The sequence below is a fragment of the Musa acuminata genome, chromosome BXJ1-5 (assembly GCF_036884655.1).
Source record: "Musa acuminata AAA Group cultivar baxijiao chromosome BXJ1-5, Cavendish_Baxijiao_AAA, whole genome shotgun sequence".
NCBI classification, from domain to species: domain Eukaryota; kingdom Viridiplantae; phylum Streptophyta; class Magnoliopsida; order Zingiberales; family Musaceae; genus Musa; species Musa acuminata.
In genome coordinates, this window is record NC_088331.1 from 1,547,544 (window position 1) to 1,571,955 (window position 24,412).

Here is a 24,412-nt window from a genome sequence, read left to right on the forward strand (position 1 = left end):
CTGTCTAACGGAAACCAGGGTTCACGGTTTCGACATTTGGGTGACGTGGTGTGCTATTGTTGGCCCAGCCCAGTCTCCACGTTTGGTGTACGATTCTTACCGCAAACGGTTTTTATGGTTTAAGATATGATATATTGTCATGTCGCAAGTTCCACGTTTGGTGTACAATGAGCAGGGCATGGAGAGATTTGAGATGGTGACTAATGCTAAGAAGACGTTGCATTAGCTCTCTCTCTCTCTCTCTCTCTCTCTCTCTCTCTATATATATATATATATATATATATATATATATATATAAGCATGTTAACATGTAATTGGACTCGATCTTGTTCAAACCCAATGGACTTCAATACCAAATCCATTGGACCAGCATTCGATCCGGTCGGGTTCAAGTTATCTGTTCCTTCGACCCGGCCCATTTATTGATATGGCCCCTGTGACTGAGGATAAGCTTCTTGCGCAACGGCTCCCTGCGAGATCGCTCTCGATGCTAAAACCCTAAACTTTCGGGAGACGGAAGAGAGGTAATTCTCCGAATCTTCTCTTCCGGAAGTCGCCTTCCCTGTTATTGGGTTCAATCCGAGAGAGTTGTTGCGGAATTGCATTGTTTTTCTTGGATTTTTCGTGCGTTCAGGGTCTAATTTCTTGAACTTTGGCAGGCACTTTTGATCGCGAATTTATGGTTGTAAACGCTAGGATTCTCCGCATTTTATTTATTTCAAGTCGATTCTTGGATTTTTTTCGTGCGTTTGGAGACCACCTTCTTGAGTTTGGTTGGGTGTTCTGATCGCGATTTCTTGCTTACGAGCGCCAGGGGAAATGGAAGGATTCATTTCGATTCCTTTTAATTTCGTATTTAATCTGGTGCATCGACATTAAGGACCCGGTTGGGTTTGTTCTCAGAAAACGATCGAGAACTGTTTTTTGGTATCGGTCTTGAACCATTGCTATTAGTTGAGACGACAGCAGGCAAAGGATTGGATTAGCGTGAGATAATGCAGGGGGAACGGAGGGAGGCAAGCTGGACAAGACGAGAAGGATGGAGATGTTCCTGCAGCGAATTGGTGGCATGCAGGTTGGTGGCGTGCCTCGAGCAGCTGTCGAGGGAGACGGAGAGGGAGAGGGTCGGGCGACTAATAGATGCTGAGAGTATTGAGAACCGATTCAGAGAACAAATGAAATTGTTTTATACTTTTAGATTTTAGAAACAAATTTTGATTCATTTTTAAAACTGAAACCAAAAACTACTCAGTCAAACCATTTTTTCTTTTTTGTTTAACATTTTAAATTTGTTTTTTGAAGATAGAATCAAATAGTCCCTTATTACTATAGTTTTCTTAATTGCAGAAGGTGGATGTTGATTTGAGAATACTTTTGAAACAAGAAGCAAGAATTAGCATTCAGAAAGATGGCATCCTTCTCGCATTCATGGCTCTTTCGAGGTGCATTATCCTATAATATTATTCCTTGATATTTCCAGTTTGGAATGATGCTTTTTATTATTTATTTATGGCTTAGCAGATCAGTTGGTGGGGAATTTAAGGTCAGTTGATTTTGGTATTTGTGTGAAACCCTGTAGTAGAAAGTTCCAGGTATGTGAAATATCATTATTTTAACGTGTGTTTTTACTTGAGATCATACACTCCTTGTTTATGTCAGAATGTTAAATCTATTTCTTTTAACATAAGACCAATCTTTTTGGGCTAGAAATCTGGTGCTTTTCAGCGATTTGCTTGAGCTGTAATTAATTATAGCAACCTATTGGTTACACGATATGTTAACTAATTCATTATTTGACAGTTCCAGACACCATTCGTAGGTGTAAACAATTCAAGGAAGCAAAACATTCTTATTCAATCAAGTCCATCCTCTTGGAAAAAGGACAAAATATTTCATGAAATTAAATGTGCAAATAAGGATGGGAAATTTGATCCTTCATCGATCGAACCACCACCATACTATAGTTACATGGATTCAACGTCTGGCCAGCTTGAACCAGCATCTGGTGCCCGAGCAAGCATTCCTGGAAGGGAATATTGGCCCGAAGGAACAGCTAGTCGCGTGGCTGCTGCCAGGGCCCCAGAACCTCCTGGCAAGTCTGATGGGAAGCCTTCATATGGTAAAAATCCTGGTAGCAGGCGGAGGAAATACAAGGGCCAGGCAACTGCTTCAGAAGCTGCAGAAACTATTTCAGATATGAGCAACCAACCTGTTCTTGAGACATCAGAGCCAGGCGGTTCTGTTGATGAACCTATAGACCCATCTGAAGCATATGTTATTTATCAGACAGAACCAGAGCAAGAGAACATGAGTTCTTATGAGTTGGACAAAGAAATGGGACGACCACATCCATTTGTTGATCCAGCTTTAGATAAACCCATAGAAGAGCCTCGTACGAGTGAAGATCTTTGGTGGAATTGGCGAAAACCAGAAAAAGAGCAATGGTCAAGGTGGCAAAGGAGGCGTCCAGATGTTGACACGGTTAGTTTTGATTATAAAACAGTGAATTTATTTAGAGGAAAAATCACCTTTGTCATCACACCATATATCAAAAGATGATTAACTCCATTTGGCATGTTGTTGTAGCTTGCATTAAGTTGTCAAAATCAGAACTCTAAAGTTCTTTTATCTATTCTGCAAATGATGATGACTAATCAGAGTTCATGACATCTATGCAGGTTTTTGCAAAGGCTATGGCAGAAACTGGGCAAATAAAGTTGTACGGGGACCACCCAACACAAACTGAAACTGCTCTTGCAAGAGCAAGAAGGCATATATTCAAGGAGGAAAGGTACATATGGTCAGATGCTGCAAATCAGAGCCCATGGTTCTATTGCTGCTTGAAGTGGAGTATGAAATAAACAAGCTGATGTGCTTATACTTATTTTATAATACATACATATACTCTGATGATCATGGGAACTGAAAAAGAAAATATCGGTGTTTATAATGTCCATTATATTTTCAAAGCCTGTTATGTAAATGGAAGTGCTCAACTTTATAGCAATGGTATTACTATTTTTTTCAGATAAGCGAGACCATTGCTTCTGGTAGAAAGGATTGAAATTACTTAAGATATGGTTAACATGTGGTGTTATGCTTCACTAATATGCTTCATTATAACTTTTTTTAAAGATTTTTAAATTCTGCCATTACTATAAGAGGCTAATAATTATTTCACAGTTATGAGGCTCTAAAAATTCATGACTTTGGGACATAAGAGTGTGGTCAAATGTTGAATGTTTTCGAGAATAGAATATGTTTAATGAGATGCAAGAAAGAACCAAAAGGAAGAGAGTGATGTCTGTTAATAGGTGTTATTTAGTTTAAGAGTTAAAAATAATATACCTTTCAGCAGCCGGTTAGTTACCCCATATTGGGAATTTCGTAAATCATCAACCATTTCGTTGGATGTTGTGGTTGGTAATTGTCAAGCTTGTGTAGAATAATTGGGTGGGAATATTCTTCTCATTTTCTGGAAGCAGCAGATTGTGTAATGTAATTTAGTTTGGCTTTTCCAAATTATGCTTTCCAAAATAACAGCAGCAGCTGTTACCTTTTTTCTATCTCATGTCTTTTCTCAAGTATCTTTTTGGCTGATGTTGTAGACTACAAGCAGAACAGAGGAGATTGGAAGAAATTGGGCCAATAGCATACTATTCAGAATGGGTCAAAGCATGGGACAGGGACACTTCACGAGAGGCTGTACAGAAACACTATGAAGAAACTGGTGAGGATGTGAACATTCAACTAATCGAAATGTTTGAACATCAAACTGCCGAAGAATATCGCATCATGATGGGCACTGACATTCGCATTAAGCGAGATCCATTAGCAATGCGGATGCGAGAAGATCTAATCAAAGAGAGTATGACAATTTGTTCAGTTTCTTATGATAATTTACTTGATTAACTCTTTTCCATTCTTCTATCATTAGCTAAATGGAATCACTAGTGTCATTGCAATGCTTGAATACATTTGATATTCTACTTGGTATTGCAAAAATGATGAACGCCTCTGATGTGATTGTGAACCTGATTCTTGTCAAGACTTAACTTCTTACAATGTTGTAGTCATGCTTTGCCTTACTGGTGGAATGCTCTGTGTTGGCCAACAGATGCCATGTTTATGTGTGCTTCATGTCATCAGTCTGCTTGCAGAGACCAAAAAAAAAAAACTTAAAGGGGGTTGGGAGTGGGTGTACCGCTTATTCATCACTGTAGGCTCTTCTCAGTTCCTGTTGTACGCTTAACCTTGTTGTGCTTCAGTGCTTGTGAGCTCCTCTTGATCACTGTTGATGCTCATGCCGGATGTTCTTGTATGTACCCCAGTTGCGAAGTCACAGGGCATTCTCATTGCAGATCTGAGAGGTTCAAGGACCCCGATCCCTTGACAGATCAAGTGAAGATTTTAACCTAGAATGCTATTCAGCTTTTAGTAGATATAAACTATTAAACATGGGCATCCATGGGTCCTGATACTATGTTAACTGACCTGATAACATTCTTAGAATTGGATCCATGTAAATCATTGGATCAGGTGTAGATCCTCAATTCATACTAGATAGCATGCATAAAATCTTGTATGTCTTCATATATGATAATTACTGTATCTAGACCCACATTAGAACACTACTCTTATATGATATAGTTTTAGGTCATAGGTGGATCCAATCTGAACTCTGCCCACTAAAAACACCTGATTGACCAGTCCTTGACAAGCAAAAGCAAACTTTGGAGGGTGCTTCGATTGTCGCACTATGGTTATGTTACATCAATCCACGATTGTCGCACTAGACAACTTGTGTTGTTTATCTAAACTTTATTTTTTTAAATCTTTAGTTAAATGGCATTACTTTTATGAAATAACATGAATGTGGTCAAGGTTGGAAAGTGAACTCATCATATACACAGCAACTTATCTCTATCCTTCTTGAAAATGCTCAAAAGCAGTTTAGATTAGTTTCTTTACCATATTTATATCCACTAAATGCAGTGATTGCATGAACATGCATAGAGGACTTATTACATGTACACAGTCAAGATTTTATTGTGCTGCCATATTCATCAATTAATGTCTTTGCGATAGATGGCAAGTTGCTGCTTATAAATTCACCGTGAAAATTTTAATTCCTTTATGTCGTATTTCTTATAAGCAGATTCCTCTAGTTACCTGGCATATGCGTTCTTTGGCCCAACGTAAACTATAACTTTATTCATCTATTGTTCTTTTGCAGTATGGGGTGGTGATCCTGTTTATCCGACTATCAATTATATTCAAGATCCTGATGAAGTAATTGATTACAGGGGACCGGATTTTCATGAGCCGACACCAAATATGCTGGCTTATCTTATGGAGGTAGAGTGTGGTCTTTTGCTAGTTTTCTGATGTAAAATACTACGATAAGCATAACATTGTACCTAGATATTTTGCAGCTCTTTACATATTGTCATGAATTCAGGTTTCAAGATATCCTTGATTACAGTAACTAGTTCTATCTCTTGTCCTAACACCTCTTCTATAGAAGATGTTAATAGCAAAAGAGATCCTTCTGAAGAAGTTCTAGACCCTATTAATGTGAGTCATGTTGAGCTGCCAACCTTAGTAGTCATAGTTTTTTTATTAAATCAAAATGGTCCTAAATGGTCTTAATTCTTTAATTGGATCAGTATCGTATGATTATAACAAACAGGTATATTTTTATGTAATACATTAGACAATTAGATTCATTTTGATTATTCTATGTTTTTTGTGATTTTATTAATCAATTGTGTTAATGGTTTACTAAAATCTTTCCATTTATTAGAATGATTTTTTTTTGCTAGAATAATCTTATAAGACATCCAAATAATTTAATGTTTTAACTTTTAAGAATAGGTAAAAGTAAAACTCGATAATTTTGGATCTAATTTTTAATCTTTTATTTGAGATTATGCCCTCATCTTTCGGCAAAATACGTCATTGTGTTAACTCATTGAGGAAATCTTAGCTAAAGAAATGTTTCCTCTATTAGGATCAATACGACACTAAGAGGGGGGGGGGAGGTTCACTCCCGATTCCTCTTCACTCGAGGCCATCGACTTCCACTATCCGATCTTCTTTCAATGGGCGAAGATGAACTACCCTTTTACACCCCTTCTCTCCTTCGCAACCGTTGCCGCTGTCATCGCTCGCCGCTCTCACTACTCGCCGCTACCGCTGTCGTCGCTCGCCGCTCCCGCTGCCTCCTTACTCTCCCGCTGCCGCTGTCTCCTTACACTCCCGCTGCCGTTGCATCCTTACTCTCCCACTGTCGCTTCTCCCACTGTCGCTGCTTCCTTACTCTCCCGTCGTCGCTTCCTCTTTTCTCAATCAGCAGTCTACACCCCCTTACACTCTTCCTTCTCCTTCTGTATACTGTTAATATTGTTAGGTTTTTTTGAAATTATTAATTTTAAATAATTATATTTTATTAATTATATTATATATTATTATATTTTAGCTCATCGCTTCGCTCGGGCGAGCACCTAGCGCCTCGGGCGTTTTTGAACCTTAGCGTCTTTTGGCGCCTAGCGCTTTTTAAATTACTGCCTGGGAGGTCGAGCCTCAAGCAGTTCCACATTCAACTTCGGTAGTGCCACCGCCTGACGTAGCTTTGGATCACTGAATGGGCCTTTCTCTTGGCCCAAAATAGCCTCACTTTGGGGCCAGTTGGCCCCTAATTGAGTTGGTATGGTTGTATCCGAAACCAACTCAATTAGCCCTCTAAACTACTTCGATCTAGACAAATTATTACAAGCAAGAATACTAAGTTGTCCGACATGTTATTGGTTCATCCGGCGCTTCGTCCATACCTTCGGCGCATCGTCCTCTCTTGCGACGTATTGTCCAATCGATATGTTGACCTCCGCAACACCTGATCTCCTTGGCGCAATGTCTAATCCTTTTGGCCCGATGCCCGAACTCACGGCATGAAGCCTTCTGCCGACACGTCGACCATTCCTCTGGTCCGATGTCTAATCTTCTGACATGTTCAACTTCGGCCCAACGTATGATTCCTCCTGCTTTAATCAATTTACCTTTTCTGATCGAAGTTTGTCCTGCGTCATTCAAAACGTAGATTAGATCATAAACTCATCAATTGATTTCATCATCAAAATCCGAGATTCAACATCTTCAATTAAGGAATTTTGGTTTAAAAAATATATTGTTTTTATTTAATATGTTAGACATGAAAATGGAGCTTGTTACTTATGCTTGTTAGAGATGATACTTATATTATTCTATTCATCTAGTTTTCAGCTACTTCATATGTCGCAATGTAATATTCATCTAGAATATTTGTACTAAAACCATTACCAAACAAAATCTTAAACAATTTGATCCAATCTAAGACTCTGTATGATTTATAATACGGTTCCAATTTTGAGAACACTGAATGATTGTAATTGTCACTATCTTAGATCTATGTTTGACATGCCAACATTTATCTACTGAAACTATGTTTATGTAGCACACCTAATGTGATAAATTATTATGTTTGTTGGCATCCCTAGGACCTCAAAATCTTTTCTAGCTGATATTCTTTGCTCTGTTACATTTATGTCTACCTGAACTTCATGATCTTAGTAGAAACCTTCTTTAGAAAATAGTGATTGGTAGAAAATAAAAATTACCTGTAAGTATCATTAGTACCATTCGTGGTAGCTTTGGCCTTTGTTTTCCAAACAATAGATATTCCATATCTTAAATGTTGGAAAAACTCTTAAATCTGATTATTACCATATGAGATGATTCTAGCTACTCTTTTTGTCGACACTGTTGTACATGCCAAACACACTTGGGATGGGTAAATCAGGTCGAATCTTTAAGTTGCAGAGAGTATATGTTACCCTTTTTGCATGAGCACACTTTGAAAAAATAGGAGTAAGGCTACGTACGAGTTCTCAAACCCTGCAATAGTGGGATATTCCGGCATTGGACTGACCTTTTTTAGCCATACTTCAAAAAAAAATCAATGATAATCTTTGTTCCAGAATGGAATATGTTCCTTCATGCATGATGCTTCAAATACTATGATATGTTTACAAACTTTTCTTTAGCTCTGTTTATCTTTTGCATGACCAGATAGCTATGGAAGCTTTTGGTACATAATGACCACTTGTTATCACTTGTTATGTACTTCAGAGTAGTTCTCTGGAGTCTGGAAAATTTTGTTAATCAAATTCAGGAGTCTGCTGTTTAATGCCTTTGTTTATCTCAGCAAGGGAAAATAATACCAAGGCAGGAGCTTGAGAAAATTTTGGCCAAGGAGAAAACCCAAGAACTAGAGGTAGTTAATCTTTTTGTTCCCAATAGAGTTCCAAGCCAGGCCACTTTTGATGCAACTTGAATCTCTTACTGCCATAACCACTACCGCAGGTCACTGACATGGATGAAGCTATGGCAAGTGCTGTTGACATTGGAGAGGATGATGTGAGTGAAACTTGTTAATCTTTGTGCTCTCAGTTAGGTAACTCGGAAAATTTAGGATTCGAACTTGCACCTTTTGGGGCTATCATTCAGAAGCAGTCTTCAAATGTCAAGGACTTTCATCTTCTTTAGTTCTTGCTAATTCTGCAAACCATATAATCTGTGTTTATTCTTTTGAGACAGGATGAAGATGAGGGTGAGGAAGAAGACGAAAAAGTTGAGGAGAAAATTACTCGTAACTGGAGCGTTCTTAAAACTACTCCTCAGCTGCACAACTCAAAGGTACCTACAGATGTGTAAAGACCTCTTTTTTAGTATGTAGGTGAAAATTTTAGTGTAGGATACATCTTTGGATATTTGAAAAGTTTTGTGGTGGAGTCACATAAGCTTTCAGTCCTTCATATCTTACATTCATAGCTTGCTCAAAGGACCTTATATTTCTTTTATGCATTAATTAAAAACTATGTTCCTACTGTTGCATTTATGGTATTTTGCTATGTTCTAATTAATGAACTTAACAACTATCTTCAAGATAATAGCTGTATTTGTCACGACTGGAACCAATAAGATAACCATTTGATTAGTTTATGGAGTATGAACCACTTGCCCAAAATGCACGAGTCCAAGTTAATAGTAATACACCATCAATTCCTTAGATACCAATTCAAGTTTTTACCCATTCGAATGTGGGACTAAACGTTGGGGTGTTACAGTATTTTTTATCTAACCATCTACGTATTATGACTGGCTCTCTTTCCTAAATGTACATTACCTAAGGCTTGAATTGATCTTTTATCAGGCTAACTTCAAGTAGTAACTGACTCAAGATATTTTTAAGGTCCACCCAAGATAGATTTGCTTTAGATCCAACTTTCTGCATATTATGGTTGGTTATTCTGAAAAATATACCTTATCTAAGGTTCGGAACCATTTGTTGATGTGATAATTTTGAAGTGGATAACATGCTCTAAGAGGCTTTTCAGTTCTACCATATTGCCATCTAGGTTGTAAGTTTGTGCTCTAGACTATTTTTGATGGAAAGACACATGATGATGATTATCAAAGTCTTTATCATACCAAAATCTTCTGAAAATTTTGAGAAGCATTGCAGTTGTGTTAAATAACGGCACAATATCATAGTAACCTCTTTTTAATGCTACTCTGATAACTTTTTTCACGCATCTTAATCAAGCTATTCTTTTTGAAATTTTATGTTCTGGTTTTTTCCTTTTGTCTAGGAAAAACCAAAGAAGGAAGGCTCCATGTCTCTAGAAGAGGCTATAGATGACTCAGAGAACTTAACTGATTTCCTTATGGACTTTGATGAAGAGGAGTAATATTTAAATTTCGACCAGCAATTGTTCTACCCATATGACTGGTCAGTACAAAATAATATATTAATGTTGCTTTTCAGTAACCATTTTGTATGTCAAGCATGATTTAAGCTAAGAGCAGTACTAAAATAATAAGCACCAAGTTTAAGACAGTATTAATATTGACAACACAAATACTTGCTTAAGTATTTTATACATTATGTGTACTGTTATTGAGTCTTTCATTTGATGTAGTTGTTTCATAATGCAGAAAGGCTTTGTTATAGTCCTCATTCTAAAAATTTTAGCTGGGACTTTAAGGCTCGTTATTGTTGTTTGTTATAGTAGTAACCTTCAATTAGGCCCAAACCTTTTATTCTGCACAAAACCTGAAATATTGTTTTCAACCAGCAAGAAAATAGAAGTGCCCGATATAGCAGAATTGATGATTGATTAGTGTTGTTGTAGTAGTAACCTTCAACTAGGGCCAAAACTTTTATTCTGCATGAAACCTGTAATGTTATTATCAACCAGAAAGCAAAAAGAAGTGCCTGATATAGCAGAAATGCTCATCAATTAGCAACTAATAAGCATGGTTGTTGAGTCATGAGTGGAACTTCACAGATAATGTTAATACCCTAGTGTCAGAAAGATTTTGTGGAACTAGGCATGTCATATGATGATGTTCCCAAGCGTTGTGGAGCAGGCGACCACTTCAATGAGGCGTCGCTTGGGCACTAGGCATGTCATATGTTAATACCCCCGTGTGTGGACCAGGCGACACACTTCAATGAGGCGTCGCTTGGGCACTCGCCCGAACCCAGGCGTTGGGTGCTTAGGGCGATCGCCCAATTCAATTAAGCGAACCAAACCGGTTTAAGTCTGGTTCGATTCGTAGTTTCTTACCTCAAAAGCCACGCTTTATGCCCGCGCGACCCCGAGGAACCCTAGCGTTGCTTCTACCTCTGTCGTTGGCGCTTTCTGCCGTTGCCTCCGCCATAGACGCAGTGAATTGAGCCTTCCTTTGTTGTCGACGGATGAGTCCAACAACCCCCTTAGCTTCCTTCCGTCGTCGCTTCCTTCCATTGTTGAGGAAGAGGACTGCAGGTTCCTCTGCCACCGACGAACACCCTCCGGAGCTTCAGTCATTGTCGTTGTTGCTGTCCGCAGCTTCCATCATTCTCGTTGTTATTGTCCGCAGCTTTCGCCGTTGTCATTGTTATTGTTTGCAACTTTCCTCGTTGTCGCTGCTGCTATCCACAGCTTCCGCTACTGTCGCTTTTGTCGTTCGCAATGCTGCTACAACTATCTTAAACTAATCCTCTCTTGTTAACATTTTTTCTCCCCCCTCTAACTTTAATTAATATACTGTTAACAGTATATTTTTAATTTAATATCATATTTTTTATTTAAATAGTTATATTTTTAATATTTTAATATTTCAGAGTTTTTTTTTTCTTTGCCTCTAACTTAAGTAATATACTATTCACAGTATGTTTTAAATTTAATATCATATTTTTTATTTAAATAATTATATTTTAATTATATTATATTTTAATATTTTAATATTTTAGAGCGTCTCGTTTCACTCAGGCGAGCGTCTCGAGCTTTTTAGAACCTTAGCGCCTTTTGACGCCTAACGCTTTTTAAATCACCGGAACGTGATAAGTTCTAATTGTGATGCCAATTGAATGTCCTTTTTAAATAACTAGTCAATTCTTTTTTCAACTCGTGCCCCTACCCTATTATTAGAAGATCTAATTTATAATCCAATTTAGTTTTTTTTTAATAAAATGTCTAAATCATAAAAAATTCTTTGTTTTCATGATTTATGTTACTCTTTAGTCATCTTGTAGTTGAGACTATTTTATAAGATGAACTTTAGTCAATATTTTAGCAGAAATGCTCTTTTCCATGTAAAATTATTGTTGTATCCGTGTCTTCTTTCCAACTTTTTATTTTGCCCTCTGTTAGTGTAAACAACTTTGAGCCGTGGCCTCGGGGCCGACGCGGCTCGGTTCGGGTCCGGACGATGGGGGATCTCCCGGGGACGTGTCTCGGGACTATTGAGGTGGCCGCTTGTGGGGGTCCGATTGGGACGGAGTCGCTATCCTCTCCGGGCAGGAACTCCTCGTCTGCGCGTCTCGCGGGGACCTTCGGCTTCGCTCCTGCACAAAGGTCGGGTCGGGGTGCTCAGCCCGACCCCTCCGACGATCAAGTTAGATGATGTGAAGGGGATTTTAGATGAATAAGTCTTTTTGGTCTCTCCTCCTCCCTTTCCGTTAAGAATGCGAGGGTATTTATAGGGAAGCTTACTGTTTCCTGATGTGCCCGTTTGCAGGGGGCAGGCTGATAACGTCTGACAATGGTATTGACGTGGTGTGAAGAACCGAGCCTGAGCAGGTGTTAATGCGCCTCGGCCGGCGTTCTGATCCGTTTGACCAGGTGCTGTCGCATCGATCGAGGCATGAGGCATCATATGACGTTAGTCGAGTCTTATCATAATTACTATCCTCATCACGCTATTTTCACTTTGATGTTTTGCTTGTTATTGGCAGTCTATTTCAGTTTTGCTTGCATCAGGTAGCTTTTTGTACTACCCTTTACATGTCTAGGATGACAATATTTTGGGTGTTACACTTTCTGGAGATAACGATGGAAATAGAGTTGACTCTGATTAGGCAGTGATAAAAAAGACTGTCTTAGTTTACTTTGTTTTGCAGTCAGGACTATGAATTGTGACTCACCGTGTGGAGTTAAATATAATGGGTGATTGATTAGAAAGAAATTTTATGTTGCTCTAGTTTTGCAGGTATGAGCTCTAGTTGGCATGTCACAGGACCATGGAGGGTTTAATGAACATAATTTGAAGATTGCTGACATCCCATTCAAGTTATAAAATCTGATGCATCACAAACAGCAACAATCATGACAACATGGTGATCTTTTATTATTGCAAGGTGAAACCTACCCTGCCTGAGTTTATTGGGGGATCTTAAGGATGTATAATAGTTGGGAACCGAAGGTGTGGGGTTGTCCGACTTTGATTGCAGGATAAAGCAGTATCCAAAATCCCATGTATTGTTGTGTTGACTCAAACTCTCATGGTCAATCAGAGAAGCGTGTGAAAAGACCCACCCTGTACATCCAAGTGATGTAGAGACTTTGACACATTCCTGTGACACTAAATGTTTGAGAGTTCTTATCTCGTGTTTATATATTAATTTTCTTGTGGTTGGGCTGACGTTTTAAACTGTCTCCAAATTTAAATTTCTTGTGGTTGTGTTTAAATTTGTTTACCGCACGCTTTATGCACTCACATCATTATTATTATTATTGTTGTGGTTGCTATATAGGAATGGTTCCAACTTCCAACCCTTGATGAAATGGTCCGCATTCGAACATTTCCATGACCTGATGGATGACGATCTTTATTCTAATGGTTATTGAATTAGGAAAAATGAATGAAATTACATTATTTGTGGTGTTTTACATGATAAGCTACTAAATACTGAGTCCTGAGACCGTATTGACTTTTTCCAAGTCAAGCTGTTGACTAGAATAATTTGGTGAACTCGCCCTTCGACCTATTTAAGCCACCCTCCCGTTCCGCTCCTCGGACATCTCTCATTCTCTCTTGTGGTCCACAACAAGCTGCGATCATGGCCTTGTCCTCTTCCTCGCCCATTCGCCACCACGCCTCTCACCGCACCGCCGCCGCGGCCGTCGCAGCGGCGACGCTCCGAGAACGACACGCTAGTTCTTTGATCAACATCCCGTCCACTCTCTCTAGTCTCCTCCACCTTCACCACGAAAGGAAGCCCGACGACGACAGCGGCGGCCTCCCACTCCCCGCCATCGGCCGCAACACCCCTACTGTCTCCCCGAAGGAGGACATCTTCTCCCTCTTCCCGGAGATCCATGGCCACGCCGACTGGTCTCCCCTTCTCAACCCCCTCCACCCCTGGCTCCGTCGCGAGATCATCAAGTACGGCGAGTTCGCGCAGGCGACCTATGACGCCTTCGACTTCAACCCACTCTCAAAGTTCTGCGGCAGCTGCCTCTACGGCCGCCACCGGCTCCTCGACAAGCTCGGCCTCGCCAGGAACGGCTACCGCGTGTCCAAGTACGTCTACGCCATGTCCCACGTCAAACTCCCACGCTGGCTCGAGCGCTCCCTCCACGCCGACGCCTGGTCCACGGAGTCGAACTGGATGGGCTACGTGGCCGTCAGCGACGACGCGGAGTCCCGCCGCATCGGCTGCCGCGACATCGTCGTCGCCTGGCGCGGCACCATCGCGCCCACCGAGTGGTTCAAGGACGTGCAGGGCAAGCTGGAGCCGCTCGGGGACGCCCGCGCCGACGTCATGGTCGAGCACGGCTTCCTCGGCGTGTACACCTCCAAGAGCGACCGGTCGCGCTACAACAAGACGAGCGCGTCGGAGCAGGTGATCGAGGAGATCGAGAGGCTAGTAAGCCACTACAGGCAAAGAGGCGAGGAGGTCAGCCTGACCATCACCGGCCACAGCCTGGGCGGCGCGCTGGCTCTGCTCAACGCCCACGAGGCGGCGTCGACCATCCCGGACCTTCCGATCAGCGTGATATCCTTCGGCGGGCCGCGCGTCGGCAACGTCGCCTTCGGAGAGAAGCTGAAGGAGATGAACGTGAAGGTTCTGCGGGTGGTGGTGAAGCAAGACATGGTGCCGAAGGTGCCTGGCATCCTGTTCAACGAGGGGCTGAAGAGGTTCGAGCACGTCACTGGAACCCTGGAGTGGGTGTACACGCACGTCGGCCTCGAGCTCGGGCTCGACGTCAGGTCGTCGCCCTACCTGAAGCACGGCCTCGACGTCGCCGGATTCCACAAACTGGAGACCTACCTGCACCTGGTGGACGGGTTCCTCAGTTCCGACAAGGAGTTCCGGCAGAACGCGAGGAGGGACGTGGCGCTGGTGAATAAGACCAGTGGAATGCTGCGAGATGAGCTGCACATACCACCACGCTGGGCTCAGGTGGCCAACAAGGGCATGGTGCGCAATGCTTACGGCAGATGGGTCAAGCCTGCAAGAGAGCCAGAAGACATCCCTTCGCCTTATAGAGAAGAAGTACAGCTTTAGATTGCCGTGAATCCATATTGGATTCTGCACATCATGCATGTAGTTGTCCAATGGGATTAAATTGGATGGAACCGTGCTTCTTGAAATCTCATCTCAATCACATCAGATCAAGTGAGAACTCGGATTTCCTGTCAAGAGTACACACGAAGACGGGTCCGTATACACAGACCGGTCTATATGAGTTCTTGCAATTCCTTGGGAAGGAGTCCGGGAAGAAATTGTGTTTGACTTGGCTGGTCATGGATATTCCATGTAATAGTATTAACAAGAAAGTCAATTCTTGTCAGTATTGTTCGTTCAAGTTAAAAGATTAAGATAAAATATTTTGATAATCAATTTCTGTTTGTCATTGGAACACTACGAGAGTGTTAAAGTGAAAAAAAAAAAAAATCTCGCATGAATAAATAGTCCACAAGGTTGTTTGGTTGGATTCACTTATCAATTTATGTGAATCATAATTCATTATCACAAAAAAATTATAAATAAAATATTTGATAAAAATTATAAAATGAAGTGTTTGATGTAATTCATTATCATGAAAAAAGCTATAAACAAAGTATTTGTTGTAATTCATTATCATGTATGTTTGTATCTTTATGTTTAGTTCATACTTTGTACAGCAGGTGGAGAGTTAGACAGTATGCTTAGACCCCATTTTGTTTGGTTTGTAATGTATCACTTTGGCCTTTTGTCATACAATTGTTTAGAGCTTGTAATTTATTTTATCTATCAAGTGTTTGCTAAAATGATTGCTTATAGATCCCGAGTTAAATATTTTCTCTAACTCGTCTTCTCTTTTGTAGGTCCTTAAGGGACCCTAAGAGATTTTGAGGGGGCTGATCCTTTATGGATGGACATGCAAGAGTATCACACAACATAAGCAAAATCAACTAAGTCCGTGATATATAATATCAGAGCAAGACAAGCACACTTGGCTTGCAAACGTAGGGGACCTAATAGGGCTACGAGATTGGCATTTAGAGGAATGATTAACCCTTCACATGAGAGGCATCACGAGGACAAGCAAGTTGGGAAGAACTTATAACGTACAAAAGTTGAGATGGTTGAGTTTAAGCTATGACCCGACGTTGGCAACAAAACTTAATGGTGCTAGAGGTAAGCAAAGTGCTTAACAAATGATGAGACCGTATAAAGTGGGATAGGTTGGTCTGAAAGAATTGTATAAAACTCACAAAGATGAGGGGAATTACTAACTTAAAGAATTTGGTACTCATGCAAAAGTTTGTATGCAGACGATGGATTGTCCGTGACTATCATAAGGCGACCGAAACTTGACGTCATAGAGCATTGAAACTTTTTCTTCAATATGGAAAAGATACATCTATAGGAGGCTAAAGGGTATAGAAAGTTCAGCATGTTATTAGGCCTTGAGAAGTGCTACGAGAGCTATAATGGCGAAGAATTACAATCTAGCAAGTGCATTCACGAGGGCAAAATAATATATAGTTTGTTCAATAAGACATATTAGTCAAAGGGGATGGTGGTCTCTGAAATTTTCAAAGGGAAGAATACATAGAAGAAAGTTTCTCTAATATGATAAATATCCAAGAGGGATAAATCTCAGTTCTCTAGAGATAGAATCATGTGTAACAGATCGCACATGTTGATGAGGAATACTTCAAGACAACAACTTCACAAAGCTCAACGGACCGAGCAAGATCAAGTGAAGTAAGCAACCCAAGATAATACCAAACGAAGACACACTTGAAGCCAATGTAGAAATCAGACTCAATGGAGGGCTAACCCATAGATTTGTGGTTGCGAGAGCTACCATCAACTTTATGCAAACTGAGGGGCAAAGAAACTTTGGTGGAATTTAGTAAAGTGCCTAATTCGTACGAAGGGAGTCAAATAGAAGACAAAACATTGAATAAAGGTATGAAGCTTTTCTTGGATAGTGGTCAAGGGCATGAACTTTTACAGAAGCAAGAGCCCAATTATGTCATTCTATGGGTCTCTTATTCTGATGGAGCAAACTCATTTTGCACAGTGCTAAAGACGAAGTGAGCTTTTTAAGGCACATGCACCTTATTTTGAAAAAACATTTGATGGAGGAACTAAGGTGACTCAACTTGCGGAGGCGAAGTTAAGGTCAGAAGGCCTTCCCATAAGGCAAGAGGATATGGAGATGTACTCTTGAAGAATATGTCACAGTATTATCATTCGAGTTGTTGTAAAGGAAGCGATGCACAACAAAGATTATGCTAAGGGGGGAGGGGGGATGGGGGGTGCAAAAGACCTAAGATATATACAATGGCACATCAATTTCAGTGAAGTTAATGGACTTTAAAAGCTTCTATGCGACGAACTATTCTAAAACTGCACTTTGTTTGAGTGTAGCCTGAGAGAGGGTGGACGAAGGTCGATTACTAAATAAACAAACACAATCGGAGGTGGCAAAAGCCCTACGATGTGTTGGTAGAGGCCACACCTCGAGAAATTATTGTCCGAGTCCATCCCATGAAGATCTGAATATAATAGAGATGTTATCAAGAGGTGACATAGTGCAGTGGATTATAATGAAATAGTTCAAGGTAATATGATACACATAGGACATGTCCCGCGAAAGACGTAGTCATATGGAGATATGATTGGGAGCTACAAAGAGCTCCACTTTAGTGAATAACATGACAACAAGAAGGGCTATGGATTCAATGAGTGAATGACATGGTACCAAAGAGACGAGTCTTTCGTGCATGTATTGAATGTTGCATTGGATGAAAGCTTCGGTCATCAGCATATAGAGGTTACATACCACCAAGGGAGAATCCTAAATACAAGTACCAATGAGATTGATAGGTGAGGCTTGATCATACAAATATATGATTTGTGCAATTAAAGAGTTGAACTACTCAAGAGCTCATATTTACTTAAGGAAGCATAATAAGTCAAAGGACAATACCGAGTAAGCGAACATTACTACAAAGGAAGCTAAGCATAATAGAATCAGCACAAGCCATACAACATGATGGCAGAGGCCATATATAGGAGTTATAATCTATCTTTCTATAAACTAAGAAGAATTGCTTGAAGAATACAAAAGTGTTGAAGCAGGTCGTCGAAAAGGGCAAAGAAGCGATAACGAGTCCAGAGAGACTCAACTACCCAAAACCAAATATCAATAAGAATGAAAGTGAACTCAAATGAGTGCTACAGCCCCACGGAGGTATAACTACTAATCGTAAAGAAAGTGATGATGCCTCCTCATTAGAAGAAGGGTAGTTGTTCTCCTTGCCTAAAGATACTATGTGTAAGTGACGATGCCTCCTCATTGGAGCACTCGTTAAGGGGGTGGTTTATGGGTGGATGTTCTTATAATATTTGGACTCTTGCTCTAGTGCAAACATATTATCGTCTTAATGTCATCGATCAGCTTGGCTTGGTTCTATCCTAAAGGCACAATGTTGTTCGAGTAGGCCATGTGATAATTGAGTGAGGTAGTTGGAGTCAGGGAAGGCTAGGCCAAAGTGATCCCGAGATGACAATTAAGCATCCGAGATTGCTCCCTAATCGAATCGAGGTAGGCTCCAACCTCTTAGAGGTTTTGCGAGTGACTCTAGGTATGTTTTGGCTTTGACGGAGATCCTGTATAAGATGTTAACTCGAATAGATTTTCTAACTTACCCCTCCAATGATAAAGTTAATCGTATGAGATTGAAACTATAATGGATTTGAGACCCATGTTCAAATCTCGGGAACCAACGATTGACCAGAACTAACACGTATTCTTTTATATTCTTTATTCTTGTTTGATGTATTCATATGGACGATTAATCCGTATGATCCTTCGTGGTGCGTCATTAGTGACGAATGATTACGTAGCTATCAACGACAACCAAGCCATTGTCTTCTATGCGACTCGACCATAGGAGGGAGGGGACTATTGCCACTAGCGGTCAACCCATACTGCCTTCCCCTGAGTCATGGTCTACTGGGGCGACAGGTTGCCGCCCTGTCGTTTGTTGCAAGGGGTGACGAAGTTGCCATTTGCTGCTGGGGAACGATGATTCGGGCTTTGCTCTGCTCATATATGTATGACGCCAAATATTTCTTATCAGTGGGGTTGCTGACTTTGATTGCAGGATAAATGTGCGTCCAAAATCCCATGTATTGTTGTGTTGACTCAAACTCTCCGGTCAATCGGAGAACGGTGTGAAAACACCCACCCTGCACATCCATGTGATGTAGAAGAGACTTTGACACATTCCTGTGAGACTAAATGTTGAGAGTTCTTCTTATCTTGTGTTCATACATTAATTTTCTTGTGGTTGGGCTGACCTTTTAAACTGTCTCTAAATTTGAATTTCTTGTGGTTGTGTTTATATTTGTTTTGTTTACCGCACGCTTTTCCAAATTTGACTTTATGCACTCACATCATCATTATTATTATTATTATTATTATTGTTGTGGTGGTTGCTATATAGGAATGGTTCCAACTTCCAACCCTTGATGAAATGGTCCGCATTCGATCAGTTCCATGACCTGATGGATGATGATCTTTATTCTAATGGTTATTGAATTAGGAAAAATGAATGAAATTACATTATTTATGGTGTTTTACATGATGATAAGCTACAAAATACTGAGTCATGAGACCGTGTTGACTTTTTCAAAGTCAAGCTGTTGACTAGAATAATTTGGTGAACTCGCGCATCGACCTATTTAAGTCACCTTCCTGTCCCTCTCCTCAGACAAAGCAAAGCGGCAGCTCTCATTCTCTCTTGTAGTGCACAACAAGCTGCGTTCATGGCCTTGTCCTCTTCCTCGGCCATCCGCCACCACTCTTTCTCCCTCTTTGCCACCACTCACTCCTCGCTCGTGCCCCCCGCCTCTCATCGCACCGCTTCTTCCATCGTCGAAGCGGCGCCGCTCCGAGAACGACGCGCTAGCCCTTTGATCAACATCCCGGCCACTCTCTCTAGCCTCCTCCACCTTCACCTCGAAAGGAAGCCCGACGACCGCAGCGTCGGCCTCCCACCCCCCGCCGTCGGCCGCAACAACCCTACTGTCTCCCCGAAGGAGGACATCGCCTCCCTCTTCCCGGAGATCCACGGCTACGCCGACTGGTCTCCCCTTCTCAACCCCCTCCACCCCTGGCTCCGTCACGAGATCATCAAGTACGGCGAGTTCGCGCAGGCGACCTATGACGCCTTCGACTTCAACCCCCTCTCGGAGTTCTGCGGCAGCTGCCTCTACGGCCGCCACCGGCTCCTCGACAAGCTCGGCCTCGCCAGGAACGGCTACCGCGTGTCCAAGAACGTCTACGCCATGTCCCACGTCGAACTCCCCCGCTGGCTCGAGCGCTCCCTCCACGCCGACGCCTGGTGCACGGAGTCGAACTGGATGGGCTACGTGGCCGTCAGCGACGACGCGGAGTCCCGCCGCATCGGCTGCCGCGACATCGTCGTCGCCTGGCGCGGTACCATCGCGCCCACCGAGTGGTTCGAGGACGTGCAGGGTAAGCTGGTGCCGTTCGGGGACCCCCACGCCAACGTCAAGGTCGAGCACGGCTTCCTTGGCGTGTACACCTCCAAGAGCGACCGGACGCGCTACAACAAGACGAGCGCTTCGGAGCAGGTGATGGAGGAGATCAAGAGGCTAGTAAGCCACTACAGGCAAAGAGGCGAGGAGGTCAGCCTGACCATCACCGGCCACAGCCTGGGTGGCGCGCTGGCTCTGCTCAACGCCTACGAGTCGGCGGCCACCATCCCGGACCTTCCGATCAGCGTGATATCCTTCGGCGGGCCGCGCGTCGGCAACGTCGCCTTCGGGGAGAAGCTGAAGGAGATGAACGTGAAGGTTCTGCGGGTGGTGGTGAAGCAAGACATGGTGCCGAAGATGCCCGGCATCCTGTTCAACGAGGGGCTGAAGAGGTTCGAGCACGTCACCGGAACCCTGGAGTGGGTGTACACGCACGTCGGCCTCGAGCTCGGCCTCGACGTCAGGTCGTCCCCCTACCTGAAGCACGGCCTCGACGTCGCCGGATTCCACAACCTTGAGACCTACCTGCACCTGGTGGACGGGTTCCTCAGCTCCGACAAGGAGTTCCGGGGGAACGCAAGGAGGGACGTGGCGCTGGTGAACAAGGCCAGTGGAATGCTGCGAGATGAGTTGCACATACCACCTTGCTGGGCTCAGATGGCCAACAAGGGCATGGTGTGCAATGCTTACGGCAGATGGGTGAAGCCTGCAAGGGAGCCAGAGGACATCCCTTCGCCTTATAGAGAAGAAGCACAGCTTTAGATTGCTGTGAATCCAACTTGGATTCTGTGCATCACGCATGTAGTTATACAATGGGATTAATTTGGATGCAAACACCGTGTTTCTTGCAATCTTAGCTCTATCACATCAGATCAAGTAAGACAACTCGGATTTCCTGTCAGGAGTACAGACGAAGACCGGTCCGATTATAAGTAATCGAACCCGCGGCGGTTCAGGTGCTGTTTGGACCGTGTCGAACCGGGACCGTCGGGGGCCGGTGGGAGCGCATGAGGGCGAAGTTTAGGCCCCTGAAGAAGGCGTGCTCTTTGACGTCGGCCGCGCCCCGTCGCGAACCGAGCCGCGCCTCCGGGTCCTTGTCGAGCAGGTGAGCGATCAGGTCCCTCGCGGCCGAATTCGACGACCTGGACGAGGGGCTCGAGGGCGGTGGGAAGACCAGGGGCTCCGTCACGATGTTGCGGAGCGTGGCCTTGTGGGTCTCCCCCGCGAAGGGGGTGCGGCCGTAGAGCAGCTCGTAGAGGAGGACGCCGTAGGCCCACCAGTCGACGGCGCTGCCGTGGGCACCGCCGCCCGCGACCTCCGGCGCGACGTACTCGTGGGTGCCGACGAAGGAGCTCGACCGGGCGACCACCGGCTCCGCCACAAACCTCCGGTCCGGCTTCAAGATACGGCGGAACAACCGCCGTGCCCGGAAGGGGAGCCAGGAGGGCCCGACGCGGTGATGATGGTGAAGTTCGGCGGCCTGTTCGCCGGCAGTGAGGAGCTCGAGGGTCGGGGAGGCGGTGGACACGAGGGAGAGGTCGAAGTCGGTGAGCATGATGTGGCCGTCGGCTCGGATGAGGATGTTCTCAGGCTTGAGGTCGCGGTAGACGATGCCGAGCATGTGGAGGTACTCCAGCGCGAGCAGCACCTCCGCCGCGTAGAACCTGCGGGTGAATTGAATGCAGACGCCATCAGCGACAAAAACAGAGCACAGAGATGGCATCTTTCTGTGAGCAATTGCTGACAGGAGTTCTCACCGCGAAGACAACTAGACGACTTCAACGGAAAACGCCACCGATTCCGTAACAGATGGAAAAGTTGTGACTTGTGATCGTGAAAGCTCGATAAAACTCGATTTTGTTTCGTAGAAACTTCGGAAAATTGTATGAATTTCCCAAAAATTAATCTTTGGGAAAAGTTACGATTTTTAATTGAAGGAAAAGAGGTTGTGGGAGGACCTGGTGGCGGAAACCGAGAAGCGGAGGTGAGGCTGGCGGAGGCGGAGGGTGTGGAGGTCGCCGCCGCTGCAGTACTCCATCACCAGACAGGAGTAACGTGGGGGCTTGTCGAAGGCGGCGTAGAGGGTGGGGAGGAAGGGGTGGTCGAGGACACGCAGGATCCTCCTCTCTGTCGCTGCACTCTCCAGCTTCTTCTTCTTCTTAGCCAGCGCCAGCTTGTCCATCACCTTCATAGCGTACATGCACTGCGAGGCTTCCCCGCGGAGGCGGCACAGGTAGACGGTGCCCATGTTGCCCCTTCCGATACGGCGAACGAGCTCGAAGTCCCGGTGGCCGAGGTCCGAGGGGCGGGCTCCACCGGCGGAGGTACGCGATCGAATGGCCGCCCAGGCGGGGTCCAACGACCGATGGGGCTTGGAGGCGAAGGTGCCGCAGTTGAGGTCCCCGAAGGAGAGTTCGATTGCCGCCATGGACGCGGCGTCGTAGGAGACGCGGGAGAAGCTACTGCGGCGTTCGTCACAGCTGCCGCGGCCGCTGCTCATAGAGTTCAACGCTTCCTGGACGATCTCGCCATCGGAATCCAGCTGCGAGCCCAACATCTTCGCTCCGAAATCACGCAAACCCAACCTCTTCGGATCGAGCAACAGCAAATAAAAGGAGGAACAAGAAAAATCAAAACTTTTCCCAACAGTGGAACAGGGGAGCTCCAAAAAAGCAAAAACAGGAAGGATTTTTAAGGATCTTTCTCCGGAATCAGACAGACCGGAGCACAGTTGGCGTCACCCGAAACGATTCTCGTCAACAGAGGAGGCAGAATCGAAATCCAAAGAGCAAGAAATAGAAGAAGCGATTCTGTTCTCCCTCTCTCTCAATTTCTGTCTAGTGGCACACGAGAATCCAAACGGGAAGCAAACGATGGAATCAAAGGAGCTCGGAATCGTTCGGTCTCACTCGTTCCTGTGTTTGCTCGACCGCATTCTTCGAAGCTGACACTGAGGCCAGCAGCACGATCTATATATATACACTTGGAGAAGAAGTACGAGATAATGTTTCCATAACTATGTTTACGTTCCATAAACGTCAAAAAGGCAAACATCTCCCATGATGATTGCTTGTTCGGTGCTTGAACCCATAGTGTAATCACCCATGATTTTTTTTTTGTCTCCCTAACTTAAATCAAACTATCATAAATAATACTTTTTATTTAATTTATTGCCTTTATTATTCATATAATATAGTTTAAAAAATAATTAAAATTAATTTTATTAATTATGTGGATAAATTAGAATTTTATCAATTAATTATTTTTTTAATTAATTGATTTCCTAATGAGTAAAAAAAATTAGAAAAAAACTAAATTATTTTTGTGTTTGGCAATGAGAGGATTAAGAAAAGGATTTTCAGATTCTTTATTCTATGTTATTATCAATTTTTATTTATATTTTAAAATCTTTAATGTTGGAATTATTATAATTTGTATGATGCATGAATATATTTTAATTTTAAAATTTTATGATTAATTAATAATGATTTTGAATTATTATGTTAGCATAATTTAATAATATTTTTATTTTAATTAATTAATTATAATTATATTTGAAGGGATTATGTATGAATTTTTATGATTTAATTAGTTTTAAATTTGGAATCATTAGCCAAGGCTCAACCCATATGGTCAGAGTCCAACTTATGTTGCTATGTACAATCCAACTTGCAAGCTAAGGATGGCCTAATTTAATGGTAAAGTTTAGTCCAACTCATGACTGAAACTTAACTCAACCTGTGAAGTTATGCCTATCTAGCTATGCGACTAATGTTAGATATATCATCACCCCTTTATCTAACTCGTTGTATCTCAATCCAATCTATTACTTAGGATAGACATATGCAACACATATAACTCATCTAAGACTCATCTGAGTCGATTCAATCTTGACTAACACTATAAGATATAGTCTAATTTCCTTTTTCTTTTTAAGTTTGATCGATTTGACCTCGTTAAAATCAATCAAATCTAAATTAGACCCATATATAATGATTTTAAATCGATCCTATAATGATTTGATGTTAGTTT

At 42.8% G+C, this 24,412-nt stretch overlaps 4 protein-coding genes across 9 annotated transcripts; 3 read left to right on the forward strand and 1 right to left on the reverse strand.

Annotated features, from left to right (window-relative positions):
* The first annotated feature begins 427 nt into the window (after positions 1-427).
* On the forward strand, positions 428-13,008 carry LOC135584973 (protein PLASTID TRANSCRIPTIONALLY ACTIVE 12, chloroplastic-like). 6 transcript variants are annotated; one of them, XR_010513172.1, is made up of 14 exons: positions 428-524; positions 1,348-1,442; positions 1,522-1,592; positions 1,801-2,481; positions 2,679-2,791; positions 3,609-3,868; positions 5,237-5,358; positions 8,243-8,311; positions 8,401-8,454; positions 8,635-8,733; positions 9,690-9,829; positions 11,739-12,025; positions 12,106-12,248; positions 12,577-13,008. XR_010513172.1 is itself a non-coding variant. In XM_065181411.1 (12 exons), the coding sequence occupies exons 2-11, from the start codon at positions 1,409-1,411 to the stop codon at positions 9,786-9,788; spliced, it is 1,602 nt and encodes a 533-aa protein (XP_065037483.1). In that variant the 5' UTR covers positions 428-524; positions 1,348-1,408; the 3' UTR covers positions 9,789-9,829; positions 12,569-13,008. The 6 variants fall into 6 exon arrangements, 4 of the variants coding, with proteins under 4 accessions (XP_065037483.1, XP_065037482.1, XP_065037485.1 ...); XR_010513171.1 differs by having other exon boundaries at positions 11,739-12,248; XM_065181411.1 differs by lacking the exons at positions 11,739-12,025; positions 12,106-12,248 and having other exon boundaries at positions 12,569-13,008.
* A 382-nt stretch (positions 13,009-13,390) lies between these two features.
* Positions 13,391-15,191, forward strand: LOC103983534 (phospholipase A1-Igamma1, chloroplastic-like). Its single transcript, XM_065185150.1, has one exon. It carries the CDS (start codon positions 13,427-13,429, stop codon positions 14,876-14,878), a length of 1,452 nt encoding a protein of 483 aa, XP_065041222.1. The 5' UTR covers positions 13,391-13,426; the 3' UTR covers positions 14,879-15,191.
* A 4,404-nt stretch (positions 15,192-19,595) lies between these two features.
* On the forward strand, positions 19,596-21,231 carry LOC135585017 (phospholipase A1-Igamma1, chloroplastic-like). Its single transcript, XM_065181414.1, has one exon. It carries the CDS (start codon positions 19,646-19,648, stop codon positions 21,140-21,142), a length of 1,497 nt encoding a protein of 498 aa, XP_065037486.1. The 5' UTR covers positions 19,596-19,645; the 3' UTR covers positions 21,143-21,231.
* On the reverse strand, positions 21,222-22,937 carry LOC135672921 (protein kinase PINOID-like). The gene is made up of 2 exons (XM_065181415.1): positions 22,339-22,937; positions 21,222-22,044 (listed from the first exon to the last, which is right to left on the reverse strand). Exons 1-2 carry the CDS (start codon positions 22,935-22,937, stop codon positions 21,333-21,335), a joined length of 1,311 nt encoding a protein of 436 aa, XP_065037487.1. The 3' UTR covers positions 21,222-21,332.
* Between the last annotated feature and the right edge of the window lie 1,475 nt (positions 22,938-24,412).